The 24,413-nt window shown below is 38.8% G+C and overlaps 1 protein-coding gene across 1 annotated transcript in view; it reads left to right on the forward strand.

The window, feature by feature from the left end:
• FANCI (FA complementation group I) overlaps nt 1-24,413 on the forward strand; it is a 77,765-nt gene that overhangs the window by 10,050 nt on the left and 43,302 nt on the right. Inside the window, exons 3-13 of the mRNA XM_008687773.2 lie at nt 4,210-4,282; nt 8,285-8,415; nt 8,847-9,003; nt 9,079-9,136; nt 10,887-10,928; nt 11,269-11,392; nt 11,853-11,938; nt 13,529-13,655; nt 16,764-16,856; nt 17,907-18,043; nt 23,396-23,576. Of these exons, the coding sequence (XP_008685995.2) occupies nt 4,210-4,282; nt 8,285-8,415; nt 8,847-9,003; nt 9,079-9,136; nt 10,887-10,928; nt 11,269-11,392; nt 11,853-11,938; nt 13,529-13,655; nt 16,764-16,856; nt 17,907-18,043; nt 23,396-23,576 (1,209 nt within the window). The remainder of the gene's footprint in view (nt 1-4,209; nt 4,283-8,284; nt 8,416-8,846; nt 9,004-9,078; nt 9,137-10,886; nt 10,929-11,268; nt 11,393-11,852; nt 11,939-13,528; nt 13,656-16,763; nt 16,857-17,906; nt 18,044-23,395; nt 23,577-24,413) is intronic.

The raw sequence follows: 24,413 nt of genomic DNA on the forward strand, positions 1-24,413 counted from the left end.
AGATGTGGCAACAAAAATGCCACAGTAGTAACAAGCACAGTCATGACTTAGATCTTTGGTCTCTAATAATCATTCCTCCCTAAAAGGAACCAGGGCTTTTCAGAGAAATGGTTGATTTCAAGAGTGGACATGGTAGATACAAGATGAGCCTGGAACATCTTGCTAGGCCAGAAAGTAAAGAAAAAATGATGAGGGCCTGTCACAAGGACATGTGAGCTAGCTCGGAGGGGCTTCCATCGCCTACATCTGGGGCCATTAGAACATCAAAATAATTAAGTTCAGTTATGAATTATAAGCCACTGAAAAATTAATCTGTGACTCCAAACTGATAACTAAATGGAGAGAAGGAAGGTCTCTTGCTTACTGTGCTAGCGTTAGAAAATCATCATTTTGCAGCTGTCATGATGAAGGTTGGATCAGGCAAGAAACCGGTGGATGCTAAATCCTGGGAGATTTTTTTTTTCTTTTTATTCTGAGTTACTTTTAGACTTACAGAAAAGTTGTAAAATAATACAAAGAATGTCTGTGTATCCCTCCCATAACATCTTACATAGCCTTAGTCAGAATTTTAAGAATCGAGAAATTAACATGGGTACAATACCATTAGCAAACCTAAAGACCCTATTCAAACTCTATAATGGCAGTTTTTCCACTGATGTCATTTTTTCCCCCAAGAATCCCACTCAGCATAGTACATTGCACTTGTTATTTTTCCCTAATCTTCTGCAGTTTGCAACAGTTCCTCAGTCTATCTTGTTTCTCATGATCTTGATAACCCTGAAGAGTATTGATCAGTTATTTTGCTGAATGTCCCTCAGTTGGTGCCTGTCTGGTGTGTCTCATGATTGGACTGAGGTCATTCATTCCTGGTAGAAGGACCCCAGAAATGGCGCCTTGCCTTTTTCAGTATATTGTATCACTGGGCTCATGATGTCTGTGTCATTTCTGGTGCTACTAATTTTGATGACTTGGTAATGGTGGTTGTTGCTGGGCTTTTCCATTATGCAAGGGGAAACTAGATGAGGAGCAGGATATTTGTGTGGTCAAAGTGTCTCCCTACAAACTGCTCCTGGTTGTAATTATAAAGTAGAAAAATCAAGCAAAACACCTGACTGAGTGACCAGAATTAATATTACCAGTGAGGGATAGATGGACATCACATGCTGGTGTGATACTATGAGAAGGACACAGTATCACCTGTGTTCTGACCGGGAATGTGTAAACACAGTGTGATCATGAGGAAATTACAAAATGAGGACTGTTCTATTTGGGAAAAAAGTTTGTATCTGGACTGTGCCATTAACTTGATAGTTTCAGTCTACCAATTAAAAGAAAAATTTTAAAGCCTTCCAAAACAACAAGGATACATAATCTTATTTCGTCTACTTTTGTGTTTTAAAATGCACTTTTAAAAATTGGGTGATGGGCATTAAGGAGGGCACATAATGTAATGAGCACTGGGTATTACATAAGATTAATGAATCACTGACCTCTACCTCTGAAACCAATAATATATTACATGGTAATTAATTGAATTTAAGTTAAAGAAACAGGAAAAAAACCCCAAAATTTTAGAAATGACGTTGGAAAATCTACAGAATTTTTTTCTCTTTCTTTTGAAAGGCCAAATATGAATTAGAAATTTGTGATGTATTATTTAAAAAACAGAAGTTAAGGGGCTCCTGGGTGGCTCAGTGGTTAAGCATCTGCCTTCAGCTCAGGGCGTGATCCCAGGGTCCTGGGATGGAGCCCCACATTGGGCTCCCTGCTCAGCAGGAAGCCTGCTTCTCCCTCTCCCACTCCCCTTGCTTGTGTTCCCTCTTTCACTGCCTCTCTCTCTCTGTCAAATAAATAAATAAAATCTTTAAAAAAAAATAGTTAAAAAAGGAATTAAAATAAAATAAAATGAGAATAAAAGTTTTAAAAGAGTCGGGGTTTCTCAGCCTTAGCACTGTTCACATTTTGGACTGGATAATTCTTTGTTGAGTGCCATCCTGTGCCTTGTAGGGGGTTTTAGCAGCGTCCCTGGTCTTCTACATCAGCAGATCGTTGTACCCTTCTAGTTATGACAACTGAAAATGTCTCCAGGCATTGTCCAGTGTAGTCTGGGGGGTGGGAGGAGGGACAGATTCAGCCCTGGTTGAGAACTACCCTTCTCTGAGGGCTGTGTCAAGGGCTGAGTATTCTGCTGGAGGTTCCAGGTGGAACAGTCAAGTACTTCCTTATTATGTATTTAAGAAGGGAGATACGGGGGCACCTGGGTGGCACAGCAGTTAAGCGTCTGCCTTCGGCTCAGGGTGTGATCCCAGCGTTCTGGGATCGAGCCCCACATCAGGCTCCTCCGCTATGAGCCTGCTTCTTCCTCTCCCACTCCCCCTGCTTGTGTTCCCTCTCTCGCTGGCTGTCTCTCTCTCTGTCAAATAAATAAAATCTTTAAAAAAAAAAAAAAAAAAGAAGGGAGATACGGACTCCAGTCAGAAAGACCAGGCACGTGTAGTTGGGGAAGAGAACAAATTCACTGTTTTATTCGTCTTGGCTTCTGTGACACTCATGTCTCTGGATATTGTCAACCTCACCTCAGTTTTTGCTGGCTGCTGCTTCTCTTTTTAATCCTTGAATGTTGGTGTTTCTCCTCTCTTTACATCCCCCCCGAATGATCTCATATGTTCCCATCGAACTCTTTCTTCTCGAGCTCCATTTTGGCATATCCAGTTGACTACTTGGCATTTCCACTTGGATATCTTGAGAGTAGTGGTTCTGAGTGCCACATCGATTTGCTAAATCAAAAACTGGGGCCTTGCAATTTGTTTTTACAAGCCCTGTGGGAGATTTACATGCTTAATACCAAGTTTTCACCATGTCAGTGGCTGATACCACTATCTACCCAGTTAGTTGCTTAAGCCGGAAATGTAAGAGTCCTCCTTGATTTCTCTTTCTTCGTCATCACACCCTTTTCACTTCTAAACCATGAGGAAGTCTGTCTCAGTCTGTTCAGGCTGCCGAAAGAAAATATGGCAGACTGGGTGGCTTATAAATGAACATTTATTTCTCATGGTTCTGGAGGCTAGAAGTTGGAGATGAGAGTACCAGTGTGGTCAGATGAAGGCCCTCTTCTGGGTTGTAGACTTCATGTTGTATTCTCACACGGTGGAAGGGGTTAGGGAGCTCTGTGGGATCTCTTATAAGGGGACTAATCCCATTCATGAGAGTTCTGCCCTCATGACCTAATCATCTCCAAAGTTCCCACCTCCAAATACTATCACATCGGGCACTAGGACTCCAGCATGTGAATTTGTGGGGGGACATAAACATTCAGACCACAGCAAAGTCCTGTTAATTCGAGCTCTCAGATTTGTCTTTAGTCTACTTTTCTTCAACTTCTTTATTAGTTTGCCAGGGCTGCTGATTATAAAATTACTACAAACGGAGTGGCTTAAACAATCAAAATTTATTTTTATAGTTCTGGAGATTCGAAGTCCAAGATCGAAGTGCTGGCGGCGTTGGTTTCTTTGAGGCTCTGAGAATCTCACCTAGCCTCCGGTGGTTTGCTCACCGTCTTTGGCGTTCCTGAGCTTCTGTCACCCTGCTCTCTGCTTTCATTTTCACAGGGCACACTTGTTGTGTATGTCTCTGTGTCCAGGATTCCCCTTCCTAGAAGGAGTCTTTCGCACCAACCGTAATGACCTCAACTTAAGTAATTACATTTGCAACAGCCCTATTTTCAGATAGGGTCACATTCTGAGGTCCTGGGGGTTAGAACTCCAACATGAATTTGTGGGGGGGCACAGTTCAACCAGTAATATCTCCCCTGCTATTTGGGCTAGGCCACTATCATCTCCCACTTTTGAGTACTATAGCCGTCTCCTAACGTATCCCTATTTCACTCTTAAGCCCCCCACAAGCCATTCTTTACATAAGGAGCAAGACTGACTAAAAAAAAAAAAAAGTGTCCTATCACTATGCTCTTTTCCCTTCAGTAAGTTCTGTTGTACTTAGACAATTGTAGAATGAAGATACGAATAAATTTCAGTCTTCACAGCCCAGCGTCATGTTAAATTCTACCCTCCTCTATCTAAATCAATGATATTTGTGATACCTGAAATCTCTGAAGGGTATGAACCTGACAGATGATTTGTACTGGGAATTTAGGTCCTTGCGGTAGAGAAATTGTTGCCAGAAACTTGTAGCTTTTTCTTTCTTTGATTGCAGTTGGCTAATCTCCTTCAGAATCAGGCAGTGAAAGGAAGAGCTGCCGGAGCACTCCTGCGAGCCATCTTCAAAGGTAATAATTCATGCCACTTCTCCGCGCCTCGGTTGGTTAGTAGATTTATTTACTTTGGGTACATATTGCTGCTTTTCTTACTGTTGGAAGCCACACTGAGACTTTTCTGTGTTACGGGGATTTTATAAAATCAACTAAAGCAGCAGTCTCCTGTCTTGTGGACCCAAGTAATTTTACCTAAAGGGATTGAAGTAGGTACTTGAGATTGTATCGCTGGTTTGGGGGCCTATAAAGGATGCATTTCATAAAATTTACTTTACTTGCTTTTAAAATTGTGGAGAACAGCAACGTTTAGTACTTAACCTGTGCCTAACAAGGGGCAGAGGAGTTCTGGGGTTTAATGACTTGGAATATCTTGGTTGACTTCTGTGTTACTTTCCCACCAGCGCTGAGTGAGGCTGATGATTTCTCCATATCCTTGTCAACACTCGCTACTGTCTTTTTCACTGTAGCCATCCTAGGGAGTGTGAAGTGGTATCTCGCTGTTTTGATGTGCATTTCCCTGGTGGTTGATGATGTCGAGCCTCCCTTCATGTGCTTACAACCCTTCATGTGCTTACCGGCCATTTGTATATCTTCTTCGGAGAACTAGCTACTCAGATCATTTGCACTTTTAAAAATTGGGTTGTCTTTTTATTATTGAGTTATAATCTTTATATGTTCTAGATACCTATCTCTTATGATTTGCAAAGATTTTCTCCCATTCTGGGTTGTTTTTCACTTTTTTGACAGGATGCTTTGAAGCACAAAGTTTTTTGATGTTCATTTTGTTTTCTTACAGCTTGTGCTTTGGGTGTTTTATCTAAGAAAACCATTGCTTAGTCCAAAGTCATGAAGATTTAAACCTGTGTTTTCTTTTCAAAGTTTTATAGCCTTAGCTTTTACATTTAGATCTTTGATCCGTTTTCTTTTGGTATAAGGTATGAGGTAGGAGTCCAGCTTCATCTTGTGTTTAGCAGCACTCTTGCTGAAAATCAGTTGCCCATAAATGTGAGGGTTTATACCTAGACTCACAGTTCTAGTCCCTTAATCTATATGTCTCCTTATGTCAGCACCACACTGTCGATTACTACAATGTTACAGAAAATTTTCAAATTGGGAAGTTTGAGTCCTCCAACTTTGTTTTTCTTTTTTAGGATTATTTTGGATATTCAGGGTCCCTTGTGTTTCCATATGAATTTTAAGATCAGCTTGTCAATTTCTGAAAAAAAAGGAAGCTGGGGTTTTAGTAAGGATTGTGTTGAATCTGTATATGCATTTGAGAAGTACTGCTATCTTAGCATAAGTCTTCCATTACATGAACGTGGAATGTCTTTCCCTTTACTTAGGTTCTCTTTATTTCTTTCACTGATATTTTATAGTCTTCAGAATACAAGTCTTATACATACTTTTCTTAAATTTATTCCTAAGTATTCTATTTTTTGATGCTATTGTAAATGGAATTTTCTTAATTTAGTCCTCTAATCGTTTGTTGCTAGTATGTAGAAATGCAGTAGCCTTTATTAGGATTTTATTTTAAAATTTATTTGGAGAGAGGGAGAGAACGAGCAGGTGAGGGGATGGGCAGAGGGAGAGAGAGAGAATCTCAAGCAGGTTCCATAGTTAGTGCCGAGCTGGATGCAGGGCTCAATCTCAGGACCCTGAGATAAGATTTTATTTTTAAGTAATCTCAAAAGGGGCACCTGGGTGGCTCAGTCAGTTAAGTGTCTGCCTTCAGCTCGGGTCATGATCCTGGGACCCTGGGATAGAGCCCTGCATCAGGCTCCCTGCTCAGCGGGGAGTCTGCTTCTCCCTCTTCCTCTGCCTGCCACTCCCCCTGCTTGTGCACTCTCTCTCCGTCAAATAAATAAAATCTTTTTTTAAAAAAAGGTCATCTCTACACCTAACATGGGACTCGAGCTCACGACCCTGACTGAGATCAAGAGTCGCATGTTCCTCCAACTGAGCCAGCCAGGTGCTGCTCTCTGATAATTTATTTTTTTGTGGATACTTGAGGTTTTTCTATAAACAAGATTATGTCATTTATGAATAGGGATAATTTTACTTGTTTTTCAAACTGAATGTTTTTTTTTTTTTTTAAGATTTTATTCATCTGAGAGAGCACTCAAGCAGGGGGGCGGGTGTGGAGGGGGGCAGAGGCAGAAGCAGGCTCCTTGCTGAGCAGGGAGCCCAACATGGGGCTCATCCCAGGACCCCGGGATCATGACCTGAGCTGAAGGCAGATGCTTAACCATCTGAGCCACCCAAGTGCCCGCCCCTCTTCTTAATTTTTGAAGAATAGTTTTTCTGGTTGTAGAATTCTTGGTTGACAGTCCTTTCAGCATTTTGACTATGTTATCCCATTTCCTTCTGCCTTTCAATGTTGTGGGGTTTTTTTTGTTGTTGTTTTTGTTTTCTTTTTGATGAGAATGCAGCTATTAATTGTATTGAATATCTGTTTCCCAGATGACTTGCTTCTCTCTTATTGCTTTTAAGGTTCTTTCTTTGTCTTTGACTTTTAAGGGTACAGTTCAGTGGCCCTAAATCCAGTAATTACTCTGTCTAGAATTCCAATACCATCTTGAATAGAAGTGGTAAAAGTGGGCATCCTTGTATTTTTCATGTTTTATGGAAATGCTTTCAATCTTTAATAATTGGGTATGATGTGGGTTTTTCACATATGGCCTTTGTTATGATGAGATGTCTTTGATTTTGTTTGCTATTGTATGTTGAGGTGTACTTCTCTTGTGTTTATCATTGGAACTTACTGAGTTTCTTAAATGTGCAAATTAGTGTTCATTAAAATTGGGAAGTTTTTGGCCATTATGTCTTCTTTTTGCCCCTTTCTGTCTTCCGGGACTTTCATTATGTCTGTGTTAGCACTCATGATGATATCCCACGGGTCTTTGAGGCTCTGTTCATGTTTCTTCTTTCTTTCTGTCCCTCAGACTGGATAATCTCAGTGCCTCTATCTTTGAGTTCTCTGGTTCTTTCTTCCACCAGGTCAGATCTCCTGTTGAGACTTTATTGTGGTTTTTTCAGCTCAATTATTGTACTTTTCAATTTCAGAATTTTTATTTATTTATTATAATACAATTTTTTTTTCATATTTATTTGAGAGAGAGCGAGTGAGCATGTGCACTGAGTGGGGGTGGGGTGGGGCGGGCAGAAGGAGAGAATTCTCAAGCCGACTCCACGCTGAGCGCAGAGCCTGATAAAGGGCTCAATCTCATGATCCTGAGATCATGACCTGAGCTGAAATCCAGTCAGATGCTCAACCAACTAAGCCACCCAGGTGCCCCTACTTATTTACAATTTCTGTCTCTTTATTGATAGTCTCTATTTGTGAGACATTTCCTTTAGTTCTTTAGGCATCGTTTCCTTCTTTGAACATACTGAAAATAGCAGATTTAAAATCTTTGTCTAGTAATTTAACATCTAGGCTCTGTCAGGGACAGTTTCTATTCTCTTTTTTCCTGTGTATGGGCCATACTTTTGGGACATTTTAAATGATATTTTGTGGGAACTCTGGCAACCAGATACCATTCCCCTCTGCCAGGATTGTTCTTGATGGTTTTCATTATTTTTGTCAGTTTTCTTACTGCTTTTATGGAGGAAAGGATTTTCTGAGGTCGTTATTATTCTGCCATTCCTNNNNGCTGACATGACTCAGTTATATTTTGAAGAGGAATATGTTAAAGACATTTAATTTGGGTTACTGTACGTGAAAAGGCTCTAAGGTATAATAGAAGGTATTTCTCCATTTGCACTATGAACTTGTTTTAAAAATTAATGATGTAGGTGGAAGAAGAAAAGATGACATTTCAGTCATCTGCCTAATTTATGTGCTTTTGTAAAGCTCCTAAATATTGCTGTTCTAAACATTATAGTAATCAGTAGTTTGAAAATTCTACTTCTATATTAAACTATAATGTTGTTTGTTTTTTCTGATTGCTCTTCAGCTTTTTAAGATTTCTTCCTTTATTCTTTCTTTGTTTCTGTACCGCTCGTTAAAACAATAAGGTTCCCCCTGCTCTGAGGAAGCTGGAGCTCTTAGGAGACTTAAGATATACGTTTGTTGTATCCACTTAGTGGAATCAGGGGATTTGCAGAAAGAAGTAGCGTCTGAGATCATAGGATTACTAATGCTAGAGGTAAGATGGAAAACAAAATTTTTTGGTTTTGGGTAGATTTGGGGCCGGGGATTGTAGTTTGTTGAGGGAGTGTAAACTTAAATGTGCAAATCTAGCATAGTTCCTACTTATCAATAAGAACTACTGTTAAAAAACAGAATAGATGATGGATGGGCCATAAACCCATGTTTATGTTAATTTCTGATACTGTGGACATCTGATATCTTTGAAGAGTATTTGAAAACATTGGAGAACTGATGGAGGATCCTGACCTTTGAAATCTTTTACAATTATAAGTTTGTACCAGAGCAGACGATTTCCAGGATCCCTTATAGTACCACTTCTGGGTTTCAGTGCTATTACTGTTAATTCAGCAAGAGACACTATTTGTGGAAAGAGATACCGAACATCTAGATTTCTGCTAACATTTTCCTTATCCCATGAATGTTTAGGCTCACAATTTTCCAGGATCATTACTGGTTGAATTAGCCAAGGAGTTTGTTGGTGCTATCAAAGAGGGCAGCTTAACAAATGGAAAGTCTTTGGAGTTATTACCCGTTATTCTCACTGCCCTTGTTGCCAACAAGGAAAATCTGGATTATGGAAAAGGTAATTTTCTTCCAATTTTAGTGGCTTTTTTGCTAGTTAATCAAATTTATTTCTCAGTGTATTTTGCATTTCTAGGTGCACTGAGCGGGGAAGAATGTAAGAAGCAGTTGATTAACACCCTGTGTTCTGGCCGGTGAGTCTTACTAACGTGTAGCACTTTCTCAGACGTACAAGTGGCCAAAAAAAGGATTACTGTCTATTTCAGGAATTTGTATCACTAAGTCTTTTAGTCTGTTTTTTTGTTTGTAATATACAACTGTAAAATGATTTATGTAGTCCACGATGAATTTTTGAGAGATTATTTACTATATTTTCTGTTCTAAGACTATATTTACTTGACTGTTCATCTTAACGCAGTTTTGTCCTCTAGCTTTATTTGGAGTCCCAAGGTCCTTAAGGCTGAGAAGTCACCCTGCTGCTACATCTTTTATATATTTTTTTAAATGAGTGGGATATATAAGTAGTGGTTGTGTCTTTAAGCCAGAAATATGGGAATCTACCCTAAGGAAAGACTCCAGCATAATAAGAAATCCTCATACATGAACATGTTCGACCCAGAAAATTGTGACCCACTTAAGTATACAATAATAGAGAGATGTAAGTTATGGTATGTAACCTACGTAAGTTAAGGTAGAGCCACTCCATGAAATTTAAACCCATTAAAAGTGAAATATAAAAAACCATCAAAGATGAAAAATCCTTACTACAGTCAGTGAAATAAAGAGAATACTAAGTTATGTAATACAGTGATTACATTTGGGTATGTTAAAAAGAAACAGAAGGGAGCACCCGAGATTACCTAAATCAGAAATAACAGCTTTTATGGTTCTTTACATAAGATCCTTAGCATACATAATTTTAAGTATATCTCAGCTCATGTGTGCTTATCTATTTATTCATTCGTTTTTAAATTAAAAAAAATTTTTTTAAGATTTTATTTTTAAGTAATCTCTATACCCAACATGGGGGTCAGACTCGACCCTGAGATCAAGAATCGCATGCTCCTCTAACTGAACCAGCCAGGCACCCCCATTTGTTTTTAATACCCTAAAGAGTTTATTCAATACACATTGTAATACACCTTGCATTTTTCATTTAACACATCTCTTCATGTCAGTATACACAACTCTACATCATTCTTTTTAATAGTTCCATATTATTCTGTTATAAATGGCTAATTTCTGATTGTTAAGAATGTTTTTTCCCCAATAAATAATATATGGTTACTTGGGTTTTTTGCTGTTATAAAAAGTGTTGCAGTGAACATCCTTACATATCTAGGTGACTTTGTAAGTGTGTACTTGGGATATATTTCTAATACTAATTTGAGGAGGGGGTGTCTGGTTATGTGTATTTTTAAACTTGATAAGTATTGCCAGCTTGTCTTTCCAGAAAGGTTATATCAGTATACACTCTCTAAAATAGTATGTGGAGAGCATTTGTTTCCCCAAAATTCCCAGCACTGAATATCACCAAACTTTGATTTTTGCAGTTTTATAGGTTAAAAGCTGTTATTTCATTGATTCTTTTTTTTTTTTTTTTTAAAGATTTTATTTATTTATTTGACAGAGATAGAGACAGCCAGCGAGAGAGGGAACACAAGCAGGGGGAGTGGGAGAGGAAGAAGCAGGCTCATAGCGGAGGAGCCTGATGTGGGGCTCGATCCCAGAACGCCGGGATCACGCCCTGAGCCGAAGGCAGACGCTTAACCGCTGTGCCACCCAGGCGCCCGCCCCTGATTCTTTGATCTTGTTTTCCAGTAGTACCAAATCAAACTTGAAATGGCCTGAATTTTTTTCCTTCCTTATTAATTTTACATAGTAATATGCAAATAAGTTAAATTGAGATAAACTTTCATATTCTTTGTCATTTTCTTGAACCAGATGGGATCAGCAATATGTAATCCAGCTCACCTCCATGTTCAAGTAAGCATCATTATTCCCTTTTCTCGTTTTACCCTGCTGTGTGAACTTGCCTGTAGAAATTGAAATTTAGCAACCCCAAACACTGCTCTCCCCCGAGTAAGAGTATTGGTACCTCTCTTTTCTGTTACAGGATTTTCGCCCTTCTTTTTTTTTTTTTTTTTTTTTACTATAATTGCTTATTTAAAGTATAACTATGATTTTTTTTTCCAATATGACTTGTGTAAAGCTTTTGGCCCCCTTTAAGTTTCTCTCTCAGATAAAAGACAAGGAGGCAGTTATAATATTCTCATATCTCCCAAATTAGGCCATAGCTCTGGCCTTGAGAGTCTTTGATCCACAGGGATGTCCCTCTGACTGCAGAAGAGGTGGAGTTTGTGGTGGAAAAAGTGTTGAGGATGTTCTCCAAGTTGAATCTTCAAGAAATACCACCTCTGGTCTATCAGCTTCTGGTTCTCTCCTCAAAGGTATAAATAAAAAATAAATATATGTTTTTTAAACTCTAGTGGAATGATCAGGTAGGGCCATTCAGCTTATTCATACCCTTGATTTACATACTAGGGCATAGATGCTTTCATTTCATGTCTGATGATATGATGGGTAAAAGGGTCATGCTCCTCAGCCCAGGAAAACATACATGACTCTTGTACTCCCACATTCTGTGTGTGTGGGTGGGGGGTAGCAGAAGGGATAAAGATCTCAAAAAAGGGTGGACTGTCCAGCCTCTAACTGAAGTCTGACACTAAGATGCATTTCAAACTCAGTCTCAACATGAAAAAGTCTTCTGTAAATGCTTAGTGTGATTTTAGGTTGTAATTTACCTATGTAGGTTCATATTTGAGAATCCTCTAAGCTGAAAAGTACTTTAAGTTCAACTTGGTGATCTTGCTCTTATGGGGAGACCTTACCTATTTTGTGTTTTTTCAGGGAAGCAGAAGGAGGGCTTTGGAAGGAATCATAACTTTCTTCAATGAGCTAGATAAGCAGCACAATGAGGACCAGAGTGGTGATGAGTGAGTAATATAGTACAGAAATAAAATGATTTTGACAGATGCCCTTCTTGTGTGTTTTACTTCCTTGTTATTTAGCCTTTCAGTCCCTACCTTCACGTTAGCCGAGAACTTCCTAGTCCTCTCTGAGCTGCTCAGTACTAAAGCAGCCTCTTCACCTCCCTCATCTACAGCTCTCCAGGAGCATAGCAGTAATTGTCGTGTAAGTTGCAAGTTTATAAGCTGTTGATGAAGTTTCTACTCTGTACCAGGAACTATTTGGCCTTGGGACTATAGTGATGAACCAGTCAGCAAGGTCGCTGCTCTCAAAGAGTTTAAATGTTGGTGAGAAGAGAACAGAAAATAAATAAGAGAACTATTAGAAAGTGCTATGCAGCTGACTCAGATGGATGACATGATAGTGACAGTGTAGCTACTTTAGAGTGGGGGAGTCGGGGAAAACCTCTTGGAGAGGGTGTTACTTTAACTGAAGACGGAATGATAAGAACCACAATATGTAGATCAGGGAAAAGAACATTTTCAGTTAGTGGAGTAGTTAGTATGAATGCCAGACACAGCTTGGTATGTCTGAAAAAAGATTTTTTCTAAAGCAAGTATTTGTAGGGTGTTTACCTGTGCCAGGTGCTGTTCTAAGCTCTTAAACCTCACAACAGCCCTGTTTTGCCTCTACTTTATGCATGTGGAACCCGAGGCACAGAGAAATCAAGGAATATCCCAAGGTTATATAGCAGTGGAGCTGAGATTTTGATCAGGGCAGCTTGGCTCAGAGCTCATGCTGTTAATCTGATTGCAGCCTACCACTTCTACTGTAAGGTAACTTTTTGTTACGTGGCTTGAGCAATTGATTAGAAGGTGGTCTTATATACCGAGTTAGGAAGGACTGATGGAAAAGCAGGTGTAGGACGAAATAAGCTCAGTTTTAACTATGTTAAGTTTGAGATGTATTATTAGCTTCCCATTTGGAGGTATTAAGCAGACAGTCTAGAGCTAGAGGGAGAGGTCAGGACTGGAGATAAGAGACTGGAAAGAACTAAAACCATGGGATTGGATAGGGAATCCTAGGGAGATTGTGAAGAAAAAGAAACCCAAGACTAAGCTCAGAGGCATTCCACCATTTAAAGGGAGGATGAGCCAGCCAAAATAAAAGAAAGAAAAATTGGAGAAGAATTCATTGACCGTGCCCCAGAAGACAAGAGTGTGTTTCAAGAAAGAAGTGGTCAGTTGTGTCATATCTGCTGGGGTGTTAATTAAGATGGGACTTGATTATTGGTTTTGGCAACATAGAGGTCATTTGTAACCCTTGCAAGAATAGTCACATGGCATTGAGGGGAGTGGGTAGAGAGGGGCAGAAGCCTGGTTGAATTGGATTTAACTGAGAACAGGTAAAGAAGTGGAATTAATGATAATAGATATAATTCATGCTTTCAGGAAGTTTTGTTACAAAGAAGCAAGAAATGAGGTAGTAGAATTTACACTTCCTGCCTCCAGTGATGGTATGAGTTCAGCTTGAGTTGGTCTGCTTGTTCATCTGAGTATCTGCGCTCTTGTCTTTTGCTCAATCTGTAGCTCATACCCTTCTGTTGAATCTTTTAGGCTATTGGATCTTGTTACCGTGCCATCAGGCGAACTGCGTCATGTGGAAGGCACCATTATTCTACACATCGTGTTTGCCATCAAACTGGACTGTGAACTAGGCAGAGAACTCCTGAAACACCTAAAGGTAGCCCCGGACTCCTACGGTGATCCAGGAGCTCTTTATGAAACAGGGGTGTTTGAGCTCAAGCCTCTTTGATGCATGTTAATGACAGGAGACGAGTTGAAGCATTGTACAGTGGCTGTAGATCTAGAGGATGCCTTTTACTCTGAAAGTAGAAAATATATGTCACCACATTCTTAAGCAAGTTCCATTTTAAAACCATGCTTAAATGTTTGGGTGTTTAAAAAGAAAAAAAAAAAAAGATGACTGTTCAGCAGGAAACTTAACGTTTAATCATACATAACTCCATCATCATTGTAGATGAGCTTCAACCTTGACCTCTGTTTCTCCATATAAGAATTGGGATAGTGCCTATTTCTAGTAGTCTCTTATGGAGTTTTGCGAAACCAAGTCATTCATCATTAAATATTTGCGAAGTAGTAAGATTAAAATTAGAAGTGTTTTGAACCCTTTTAAAGAAAAGTAGTATACAGATAAAAGACCTATTTTTTCCTATTTTTTCTTTTGGTTAAGACGGTGACCATCAGTTTTCTTCATTTGCAAAGATCTGTGTTTCCTTTTGTAGATAGAAAGTAATCCACGGGCTCATAATTTAGATCACGTGAAGATCTAGCAACGTTCCACGCAGTGGTTTTCGTTTTCCCAGCTACTGACAATTCTAAGCCTTAATCAGTTATTATACTGGGAGTTACAAAATGGTAGAATTAAAATAAAAAATTTCTAAGTCTATTATTCCTTCTACATTCTTAGCTGGCTTCCATGAAAAAAGCCTCCCCCCTCCTATATTTTTGAATATTGCTATGCACCCACTAACCTTTTTTAATTCCTTGTATTCATTATTCATTACTCCAAATGACCCATATTTGGCCAGTTGGATCCTTCAAGTTCGCGTCTGTGTCCTTCTGACGTGACCCTTTGAGCACTGCTATCCAAGGCTCCCCATCCATATGGATATCAGCCATTTCTCCAAGGAGCCCTGGGTCCCTTTTGTAGGAAAGGATATTCAAAGACCATGATGTGGAGCTAGACTTTAAAGCTTCTTTATCTCCTCAGTATCTGTTCACTCTTCTTTTTATTTAGGTTTATAGTAACTACATTATTGATCTTTCCAAAGAATGAGTTTTGTATTTTTTTTTTCAAGATATTATTTCAGAGCGAGCTAGCGCGCGCGCACATGTGCTCAAGCATGAGGGGGACGGAGAAGCCTGATCCTTGCTGAGCAGAGCCTGATGCGGGCTCGATCCCAGGACCCTGGGATCATGACCTGAGCTAAAGGCAGACGCTTAACCGACTGAGCCACCTGGACACCCTACCAGTTTTGATTTCTTGATCTACGCCACTGTATTATTTTTGTTTGTCGATTTTTTTGTTATTATTTTTGTTTATTGTCTTTTGGGTATCATTTCTTTCAGGCCTCAAAGACCTCTATTTTTTTAAACTTTATTGAGATACAACTTTTTTTTTTTAAGATTTTATTTATTTATATGACAGGCAGCAAGAGAGGAAACACAAGCAGGGGGAGTGGGAGAGGAAGAAGCAGGCTCCCAGCAGAGGAGCCTGATGCGGGGCTCGATCCCAGAACGCCGGGCTCATGCCCTGAGCCGAAGGCAGACCTTTAACGACTGAGCCACCCAGGCGCCCCTATTGAGATATAACTTTTTAATTTAAATTCAGTTTAGTGAACATATAATGTATTAGACTAGTTTCAGAGGTAAAATTAGTGATTCATCAGTTGCATATGACACCCAGTGCTCATTACATCAACTGCCCTCCTTAGTGCCCATCACCCACCCAGTTACCCCATCCCCCCACACACCTCCCCTCCAGCAACCCTGTTTGTTTCCTAGAGTTAAGAGTCTCTTATGGTTTGCCTCCTTCTCTGTTTTCATCTTATTTTTCCTTCCCTTTCCTTATGTTCATCTGTTTTGTTTCTTAAATTCCACATGAGTGAAATCATATGGTATTTGTTCTTCTATGAGATATAATTTATAAAACATAAAATTCATCCATTTTAAGTTTACAATTTAGAGATTTTTCATAAGTTTACCTCGTGCAGCCATCACCATAATCCAAGTTTAGAACATTTTCGTCATGCTGTAAAATCCCTCATGCCCATTTATAGTAAATTCACATTCCCAGGCCACCACTAATCTACTCTCTCTATAGATTGATCTTTACTAGACAGTTCATAGAAATGGAATTATATAATAAATGATCTTTTGTGTATGACTTTGATTTAGCATGATGTTTTCAAAGTTATCCATGTGTTGTAGCCTGTGTCAGTATTTCATTCTTTTTTCTTGTTTAATAGTATTAAATAAGAAATCTGTCAGTTGTTTTAGCTGTTCACCAGTTGACGGACATTTGAATTGTTTCTACTTCGGGCTACTATGAATAATGCAGTTATGAACATTCATATGCAGGTCTTTGTGTGGACATATGTTTCACTTCTCTTGGATAGATACCTACAAGTGGAATTTCTGGGTTATGTGATAAATGTATATTTACGTTTTTAAGAAACTACCCAAGTGGCTATGTCATTTTACATTCCCACCAGCACGGTATGAGGGTTCCTGTTTCCCTGTATCCTCTCCAACATTTGTTATTGTCTGTCTTTTTTATCATAGCTGTTTCGGTGTGTATGAAACAGTATCTCACTGAGGTTTTGCTTTGCAGTCCCTAAAGACTGATAATTGAGCATTTTTTCGTGTGCTGATTAGCTGTTCTGATATCTTCTCTGGGAAAATGTCTCTATAAATCTTTTGCCCATTTTTTGATTGCGTGTCTTATTATTGAGTTTTAAGAATTCTTTATATATTCTAAGTCCTTCATCATGTATATAATTAGCAAGTATTTCTCCCAATCTTGGCTCATCTTTCTATGAGGTCCAGTTTATCAATTTTTTCTTACAGAGCTTATGCTTTTGGTATTATATCTAAGTAATCTTTGCCTAATCCAAGGTTTTAAAGATTTTCCAATATGTTTTGTTTTTAAAGTTTTGTAGTTTTGGGTCTTAAATTTAGGTTTCTGATCCATTTTAGGATCTGTATTCAGTAGGTTATGTTATACTTTTAAGATGTGAATGATGACTCCTTTTTGGTTTCTCTGTAGGCAGGACAGCAAGGAGATTTCAGTAACAGCATATGTCCCTTCAGCATTGCCCTCCTGCTCTCTGTAACAAGAATACAAAGATTTGAGGAACAGGTATTTATTAATGACTTTTTGCTTCCTCCTATAGTTGATAAGGAGTACAAGAGCCCTTTTTTAGCCCATTCTGCTAGCAGCAAATTCCTCTGTAAGGCATGTAGGCCCACGCTGTTTTCTGGGGGCTGCCCAGAGACTTGTTCAGGTACTTGGTTTATGCCTTTACTTCATATGGTGTGGTAAGCCAGGTGGTGAGTGGGAAGAAGAGTGGAAACATATCACACAGTCCAGGTGGCAAGAATGGGAAGTTTAGCTAGGAATTCACTAGTAGTTTTATTATGGTGCAGCTTTCTAAGAAATTATCCCTGATTGAGTTTAAATTAATGAGAGCAATGTAGTTCTAAGGATGGAAATATAAAATCCTTTACCCTTTTTTCTCATATGTGTGCCCTGATTGTGGGTAATATTAATATTGATTTTAGCCCTTTTCCTTTTTCTCTCTCTTTTTTTTTTTTCTTTTTTCAGAGAGGGAGAGAGTGAGGGGGGGTAGGGAGAGGGAGTGTGAGAGAATCTTTTTTTTTTTTTTAAGATTTTCTTTGAGAAAGAGCAAGAGGGAGAAAAAGCACAAGCAGGGAGAGGGGCAGCGGGAAAGAGAGAAGCAGACTCCCCGCTAAGCATGGAGCCTGACATGGGCCTTGATCCTAGGACCCTGGGATCATGACCTGAGCCAAAGGCAGATGCTTAACTGAGCCACCCAGGTGCTCCAGAGCGAGAGAATCTTAAGCAGGCTCCACGCCCAGTGTGGGGCCCGACGTGGGGCTCCGTCTCACAACCCTGAGATCAGGACCTGAGCGGAAATCAAGAGTTGGACACTTAACCAACTGAGCCACCCAGACACCCCAGCCCTTTTTCTTAAGGAATACCTACCTGTCTTCAACTCTTTTAAGTGCGCACTGGAAGTCGTAATTTTTATATCATACTCACCTAGTAAAACGGCCGTCTTAGGGATGTAAGTGTATGGCAGCAAGTAGGAACAGTTAACAGAGTTAAGATTCTGTAGCATCGGCTCTCATTTTTTGCTTCATTTTCCTGTTTCTTTCATTATATTAGGTGTTTGACCTTTTAAAAGCTTCGGTTGTAAAAAGCTTTAAGGATCTTCAGCTTCTCCAAGGCTCAAAATTTCTTCAGAATCTAGTCCCTCATAGGTCATGTGTTTCAACCATGATCTTGGAAGTTGTAAAGAATAGGTGAGTTCATGAACCAAACCCCAGTGGGTTCACAAGGTATTTAGTGTTGGAAAATACAATGTGATTCCATACTTGGGGTTCATCAGAGAAAATTGATGACTATGGCTGTTGACTTCACATATCAAGGTTTAATCCCTTGAAATTGGTCAAGCAAGCTTTTCCCATATCGAAAAATCCTTAAATCCCAAGGCTTGATTTCTTGGCCACCTTGATAGCAAGAATACAAAACTAAAGTGGGTGCCTTTGATCCTGTCATGATATTACACTTCTTTCTTGGTCTGAGTCTTCATTGGCTTTTTAGGTGAGTAAAAAAACATTAAAAGTTTTATTTACTTTTACTGTTGAAGTTTGGGGCTGATGGATGAAACTAAATTAGCAGTTTTGGACAAATCCATTTTATTTTATTTTTTAAAGATTTTATTTATTTATTTGAGAGAGAACATGAGTGAGGGAGAGTGGCAGAGGGGGAGAAGCAGATTCCATGCCAAGCAGGAGCCCAATGTGGGGCTTGATCCCAGGACCCTGAGATCATGACCTGAGCCAAAGGCAGATGCTCAACTGACTGAGCCACCCAGGTGTCCCTAGACAAATCCATTTTAAACCAAATTGAAAAGATTGGTAACTACACTGGTTTTTATTTTAATTTCAAGATACACATTAGCTGTTGTAACTGTCTTTACTGTGTCATATTTGCTTTGTGGATCGAATGTTTTAAAGCTTTATAATTTAAGCCATAATCTGAGGTAAATCTCATTCCACGTCCTGGAATTCTCATTTAGATTGAATTTACACGAGGTTGGCACATAAGGCAAATTTCAGACTAGAATCCTTTGTTTCTGAGTGGTTTACCCATTGATAGGCTTTAAAGCTCCTTTATCTTCTCTGTATCTGGTTATTCTTTTTCCTGAGGTTTATAGTTGTATCTCCTGTATTTTCCCAACCTGGTCTCTTCAGTTTGGGCTAAAGATACAGGCATATTAGCTAGCCAGGAAATTCCTAGAAAGCTGCCCTTCTGGAAGTCCCAGTCAGCCATAGGACCTGGAATCCTATCTCCATCTATAGTTAGAGTGGGTTTCACTGTTAACACCAGGTAGGACCAAACCTCAGTGGGGAGGGATTTGGAGAATATTACTAGACTCCCTTAAATAAGCAGATGGTTAATTATACATGCTTGCCCCAGTCAGTTAACCTCATGTGATTAAATTTTTGGACCCCCCCCCCACCACATTTTAGTGGTATTGTATTTAGACTTAGACTTGCCTGTTAGTGTGTATTTAGTAGAGTTGATTTTTCACATTTCTCCTGTAACACAGTATATTTCTGGAAAACCTGTTTTTTAAAATTAACACTCTAAAAATGACGGTGCTTGTGGGGAAGATAGGGCTGAGCAGACTTATATTTGACATTATAACCAGAGCATTAAGATTTTTTTTTTTTAGATATAACTGACATATTATATTAGTTTTAGGTGTACAACATAATGATTCATTGTTCATGTAGTAAAATGATGACCACAATAAGTCTAGTTAATATCCGATGTGTTTTTTTAAGTATAATCAACGTGCAATGTTATATTAGTTTTAGGCGTAGAGCATACTGATTTGATGATTTTGTACGTTGCTCATTGCTCACCATAAATGTATTCACCATCTGTCACCATAGAACCATACACCATACAAAGTGGTAGGATATTATTATTATTATGGACTATTCCCTGTGCTATTCTTCTCCTCTCTGTGACTTACTTATTTTATAACTGGAATTTCCTCTTAATCCCCTTTATCTATTTCTTCATAGCCAAGATATGAAAGCAACCCAAGTGTCCATCAAGAGATGAATGGAGAAAGAAAATATGACACATACACAAACACTGAAATATCACTCAGCCATGAGAAGGAATGACGTGATATATTCTTTTTTTCCACATTTTTTTTTAAGATTGATTGATTTTAGAGAGCACGTGAAAGGGAGAGAGAGAGAAGGTCTTTTTTTGTTGTTCTGTTTTGTTTTGAGGGACAGAAAGTGTTAGGAAGACTCCACACTGAGTGTGGAGCCTGACTCGGGGTTGATATCATGACCTGAGCAAAAACCAAGAGCTGGAAGCTTAACTGACTGAGCCACCCAGGTGCCCTTCCCATATATTCTTTTTTTTTTTTTTTTTTTTTTTTTTTAATATTCTGTTAGTCACCATACAGTACATCCTTAGTTTTTGACGTGGTGTCCCGTGAGTCATTGTTTGCGTATAACACCCGGTGCTCCATGCAATACATGCCCTCCTCAATACCCATCACTGGCCTAGCCCAATCCCCTCACCCCCCCTCCCCATATATTCTTAACATAAATGTTCTGCTACAGTAAATTATGAGACTTTACCTTAAATAAGTTGTGGTGACCTGGACAGGCACAGTAAGGGAGTGTTGAGGCTGAATTCTGGAGACTAGAACCAAATGCACAAATATTGGGGAGAACCACACAATAAACACCTCAGAGATATTGGTTTGCATGTGGCCTAAGCCAAAAGGAAGAAAACAGGCTGGGGCACCTCCGTGGCTCAATCAGTGAAGCATCTGCCTTTGGCTCAGGTCATGATCCCAGGGTCCTGGGATCGAGCCCCAAGTCAGGCTCCCTGCTCAGTGGAGAGTCTGCTTCTCCCTCTCCCTCTGCTTCTCCCCCAGCTTGTGCTCACTCTCTCTCTCCCTCTCAAATAAATAAAATCTTAAAAAAAAAAAAAAAAAAAAAAAAACAGGCTAAGGGGCATCATGAACAGTAGTCCTGTATTCCTCTATGGTTTGCTGTATTCAGTTCTGTTGATACACTTTGTGTTTACCTGCAGATACTTGGAGGTACAGAACATTAAGTGTACTAGGAAAAAATCACCTGTGAACCAGTTCAGCTTCCAGGTTATGTTTACTTCCCTAGTTAACAATTGTGTCTGAGCTCTTTCCTGTTACAGATAGACATTTTGTAGCAAATGGACTATAATTGTCTCTTTTCTCCAAGATTAGAACCTTATTTAGATTTTGTAGTAAATTTTACTGGTTTCTTTGCTTATGTTTATCTTTTGAATCTCGTATTTTTCTCTTGGAAAGATACCATTAGTATGTAATTTTTGCTATAATCCTTTCTGATATGATTTATGGATAGTAAACTTTCTGAGTCTTGTCATCTCTGATGTCTTGATTTTGCCCTCCCACTGAACAGTAGTTTGACCAGGTATAAAATTTTAAGTTTATAATCATTTTTCGTTGTCTTTTTGCATCTAGAATTACTGATAAAAAGGCTAATGATTATCTGACTCTTTGTACTATTGTAGATAACCTGTTCTTTTCTTCATGGGAACCTGTAAGACTTCATTTCTATTTTTGATATTCTGAAATTTAACACAATTTATATAAGTACCTTTTTAAGTCATTTCTGCTTGATACCTGTTGTGACCTTTCATTTATAAGGATTCGTGTCTTTCCTAAACTGTTTTTCTCCTTATTTTCTTTAATTAATTTCTTCCCTTTTTTTTCATCTCCATTCTCTCCTGTTAGCTGTTGGGATGTCTTTGTATTCCGTGTCTCAATTTTTCTTTCAAGCTTTTCATATTTTTGTCTTTTTATGTGAAATTCTACAAAAATCTTAGTTCTTTTATTTCATTCATTTGCTCTTAGCCCTGTTTATTTTACTCTTAGATTTATCTGTTGAGTTTTCACACTCTAGCAATCATGTTTTTCATTTCTAAAATTTCCAGTTGGTTCTTTTTTCATGCCAGTCTGTTTTTTGTTTCATGATCTAATATTCTCATTTAAGGATATTTATTAGACTTCTAAAATCTCCTTTTTGTTCCATTAACCTTTTCCCTCAGGTATTAGTTCTCTTCATTGAGTTTTGTTGCTTCTCTTTCAAGGTGGTCTTTTTTTCTTATATTTGGTGATTATTGGTTGTCTCCTAATTGTTGCTGGTGATTGCCGTTAGTTTGTCTGAGAGTGCCATATTGTGGGATACGGTGTACCTCTGCCGTGAAGGTGGTGGTAGGATATGCCAAGGGCTGACCTCCCTAACTGTCAGCATGTTGCATACTCGGAGTGCTTCTCTGCCTCTGAGGCCCGAGCTCCTCGACTCACAGATCCCACCTAAGTATAGCCTCATTGTTACTCACTTCTTGCCATAACTGGGGGTGCACTGGGCTGTTGGAGAAGAAGGTCCAGAAGGATGCTGTGTACCTGACTGTTCATGCTGGGGAATTCCAGCCAGTCACCCCACAGTGGCCCCAGGGTCCCTTCCAGGTCCCAGCACATCTGCCTTTGGTAGCTGCTTTTGAAGCCACGCCGTCGTTTTGCACTCTGGTCTGAGGCTTCATCTTTCATTCTTGTGTTACATTTCTTTCACTTTTTAAGGATTCTTTATAATTTCTAGTCAGTCAAAAACACCTTATTTTTCCCCATTGTTATGGATTGTGTAAGTGCACCGTATATAGGCGCACACATACAGACGTGTGTATCTTTTCGGCCATTCGTGGGTTTTGGGGGGTGCGAAGAATAGAGCATGTGCTCAGGCTGTTATCTTGATCCCAGATCTCCAGTGTGTGAATATTATTAAAATCTGTTGAAATGTAATGAGAATCTGTTCACAACTGTCTCCTTTATTCTTTAATGCTGAATTTATTATAATTTGTTGCTGTTTAGCAAGTAGAAATGATACAGAGGTTATTATAAGCATAGCATTTCCTCTACTGTGGGTATCCCCGAGGATTCTACTGCTGTGCAAAAGGTTATTTGTAGGTTTGGCTCATTGCTTTTGAAACCAGATCATGCATTGATTCGTACTATAAATATGAATATGATATAAATATGTGAATATATAAATTTGAATATAAATATTCCTGCTATAAATATTTACCGTGTGCCCTCTAAATGTTAGTCTTAATGCGAGTCTGTATGGGTAAAAATACAACTACAAGATGGTCTCTACCATAGAGAAACTCATTCTGGGGAGGGGGGCAAACTTGTGTGTATAGAATATAAGTGTCGTTAGTGTCATGGGGGAAATAAAAGAAGCAGCAATTAGCTTCCAGTCATGAAATCTTGAATGGAAATGTGTAATGGTCGGTACATTGAAATATTCCCGCTTCGTCTGTATGTTTTTGAACATTCTGTAGTTTCTGGATTTTCCCAGTGTTCTGTCAGTTGGAATACTAACAAGAATTCAGAATTCTGACAGATAAGGATGCATGGAAAGAAAAGGTTCATGTGAATGATGTTGGTGATCTAGGTCAAATTTGGGAAATGTGTAACATGACAGTGAGTATTATAAAGGTAAGGTATCTTCCTAAGTTTTTCTTTTTAACTCAGCTTTGTTTTCTTGCAGTGTTCATAGTTGGGATCATGTTACTCAGGGCCTGGTAGAACTTGGCTTCATTTTAATGGATTCATATGGGCCAAAGAAGATTCTTGATGGAAAAAGTAGTGAAACCAGCTCAGGTCTTTCAAAAATACCAAACCAGCATGCATGTAAGCTGGGTGCTAATATCCTGTTGGAAACTTTTAAGGTGAGTCTCTAGTTCGGCAACCATTCCCTAATTCTGTAAAACTGTATTATAAGCAGGGCATGACATTTGCTTGGGAGCTTGGAGGACAAGGAAATTTGAGTATGCAGCCGTTTCCAGGAACAGAGGTTGGGATAGTAATTGAAACATGACATCTAGCCTGATGGAATATTTGCTTTTTCATCCTTTATTTATATGAGGTTTTCATTTATTTTAATTTCTCCTTTTTCTGTTTCTTAGAAGTTTGAATATAAATTAGCTTTTCATGATTTCCTCTTCTTCCTCCAGTAGTAAATCATTTTTGATCATTTTCTGTTTTGGGGGGTGCTTTTGGATGCTATTGCCTTTTATAAAAAAATAATCTTTTAGGTCGCTGTAGAACATCAGGCTTGAAGAATCATGCTTATTGGTTCATTGTTTTTGAAGAAACCAAAATAGTTCTTAACATTTTTAAAGTCATTACCATATAATGACTGTCATTTCAATCTTAATTTCTGAAACAGCTTTCAAAAATACATTTCCTTTCAATTAAAACAAAAGCTAGGTTATGTCTGAGGCTAAACAACTTTGCTAATGGTTCATCTACGTCATTTTCTTGACTTCGAATTAATGTAGCTACATGCCAAAAGTGTCTGCTGAAAATGTTATTGGGAGGCTCATTTGAATGTGTATCTAGTGTTCTGATCCAGAACTACGAAGTGAATGTATAATAGTCCTCGAGAGTTGTGTGTTAGGTGATATAAATGACCCTTTTAAATAGTAATCTGATTAAAAGAGTAAGAGATTTTAATATTTTTTAAAATTGTTTTTCTAAAACTAGTGAGGTTCTCTTTGGTTTCA

This window comes from Ursus maritimus, unplaced genomic scaffold (genome assembly GCF_017311325.1).
Source record: "Ursus maritimus isolate PB19 unplaced genomic scaffold, ASM1731132v1 scaffold_27, whole genome shotgun sequence".
Lineage (NCBI taxonomy): Eukaryota > Metazoa > Chordata > Mammalia > Carnivora > Ursidae > Ursus > Ursus maritimus.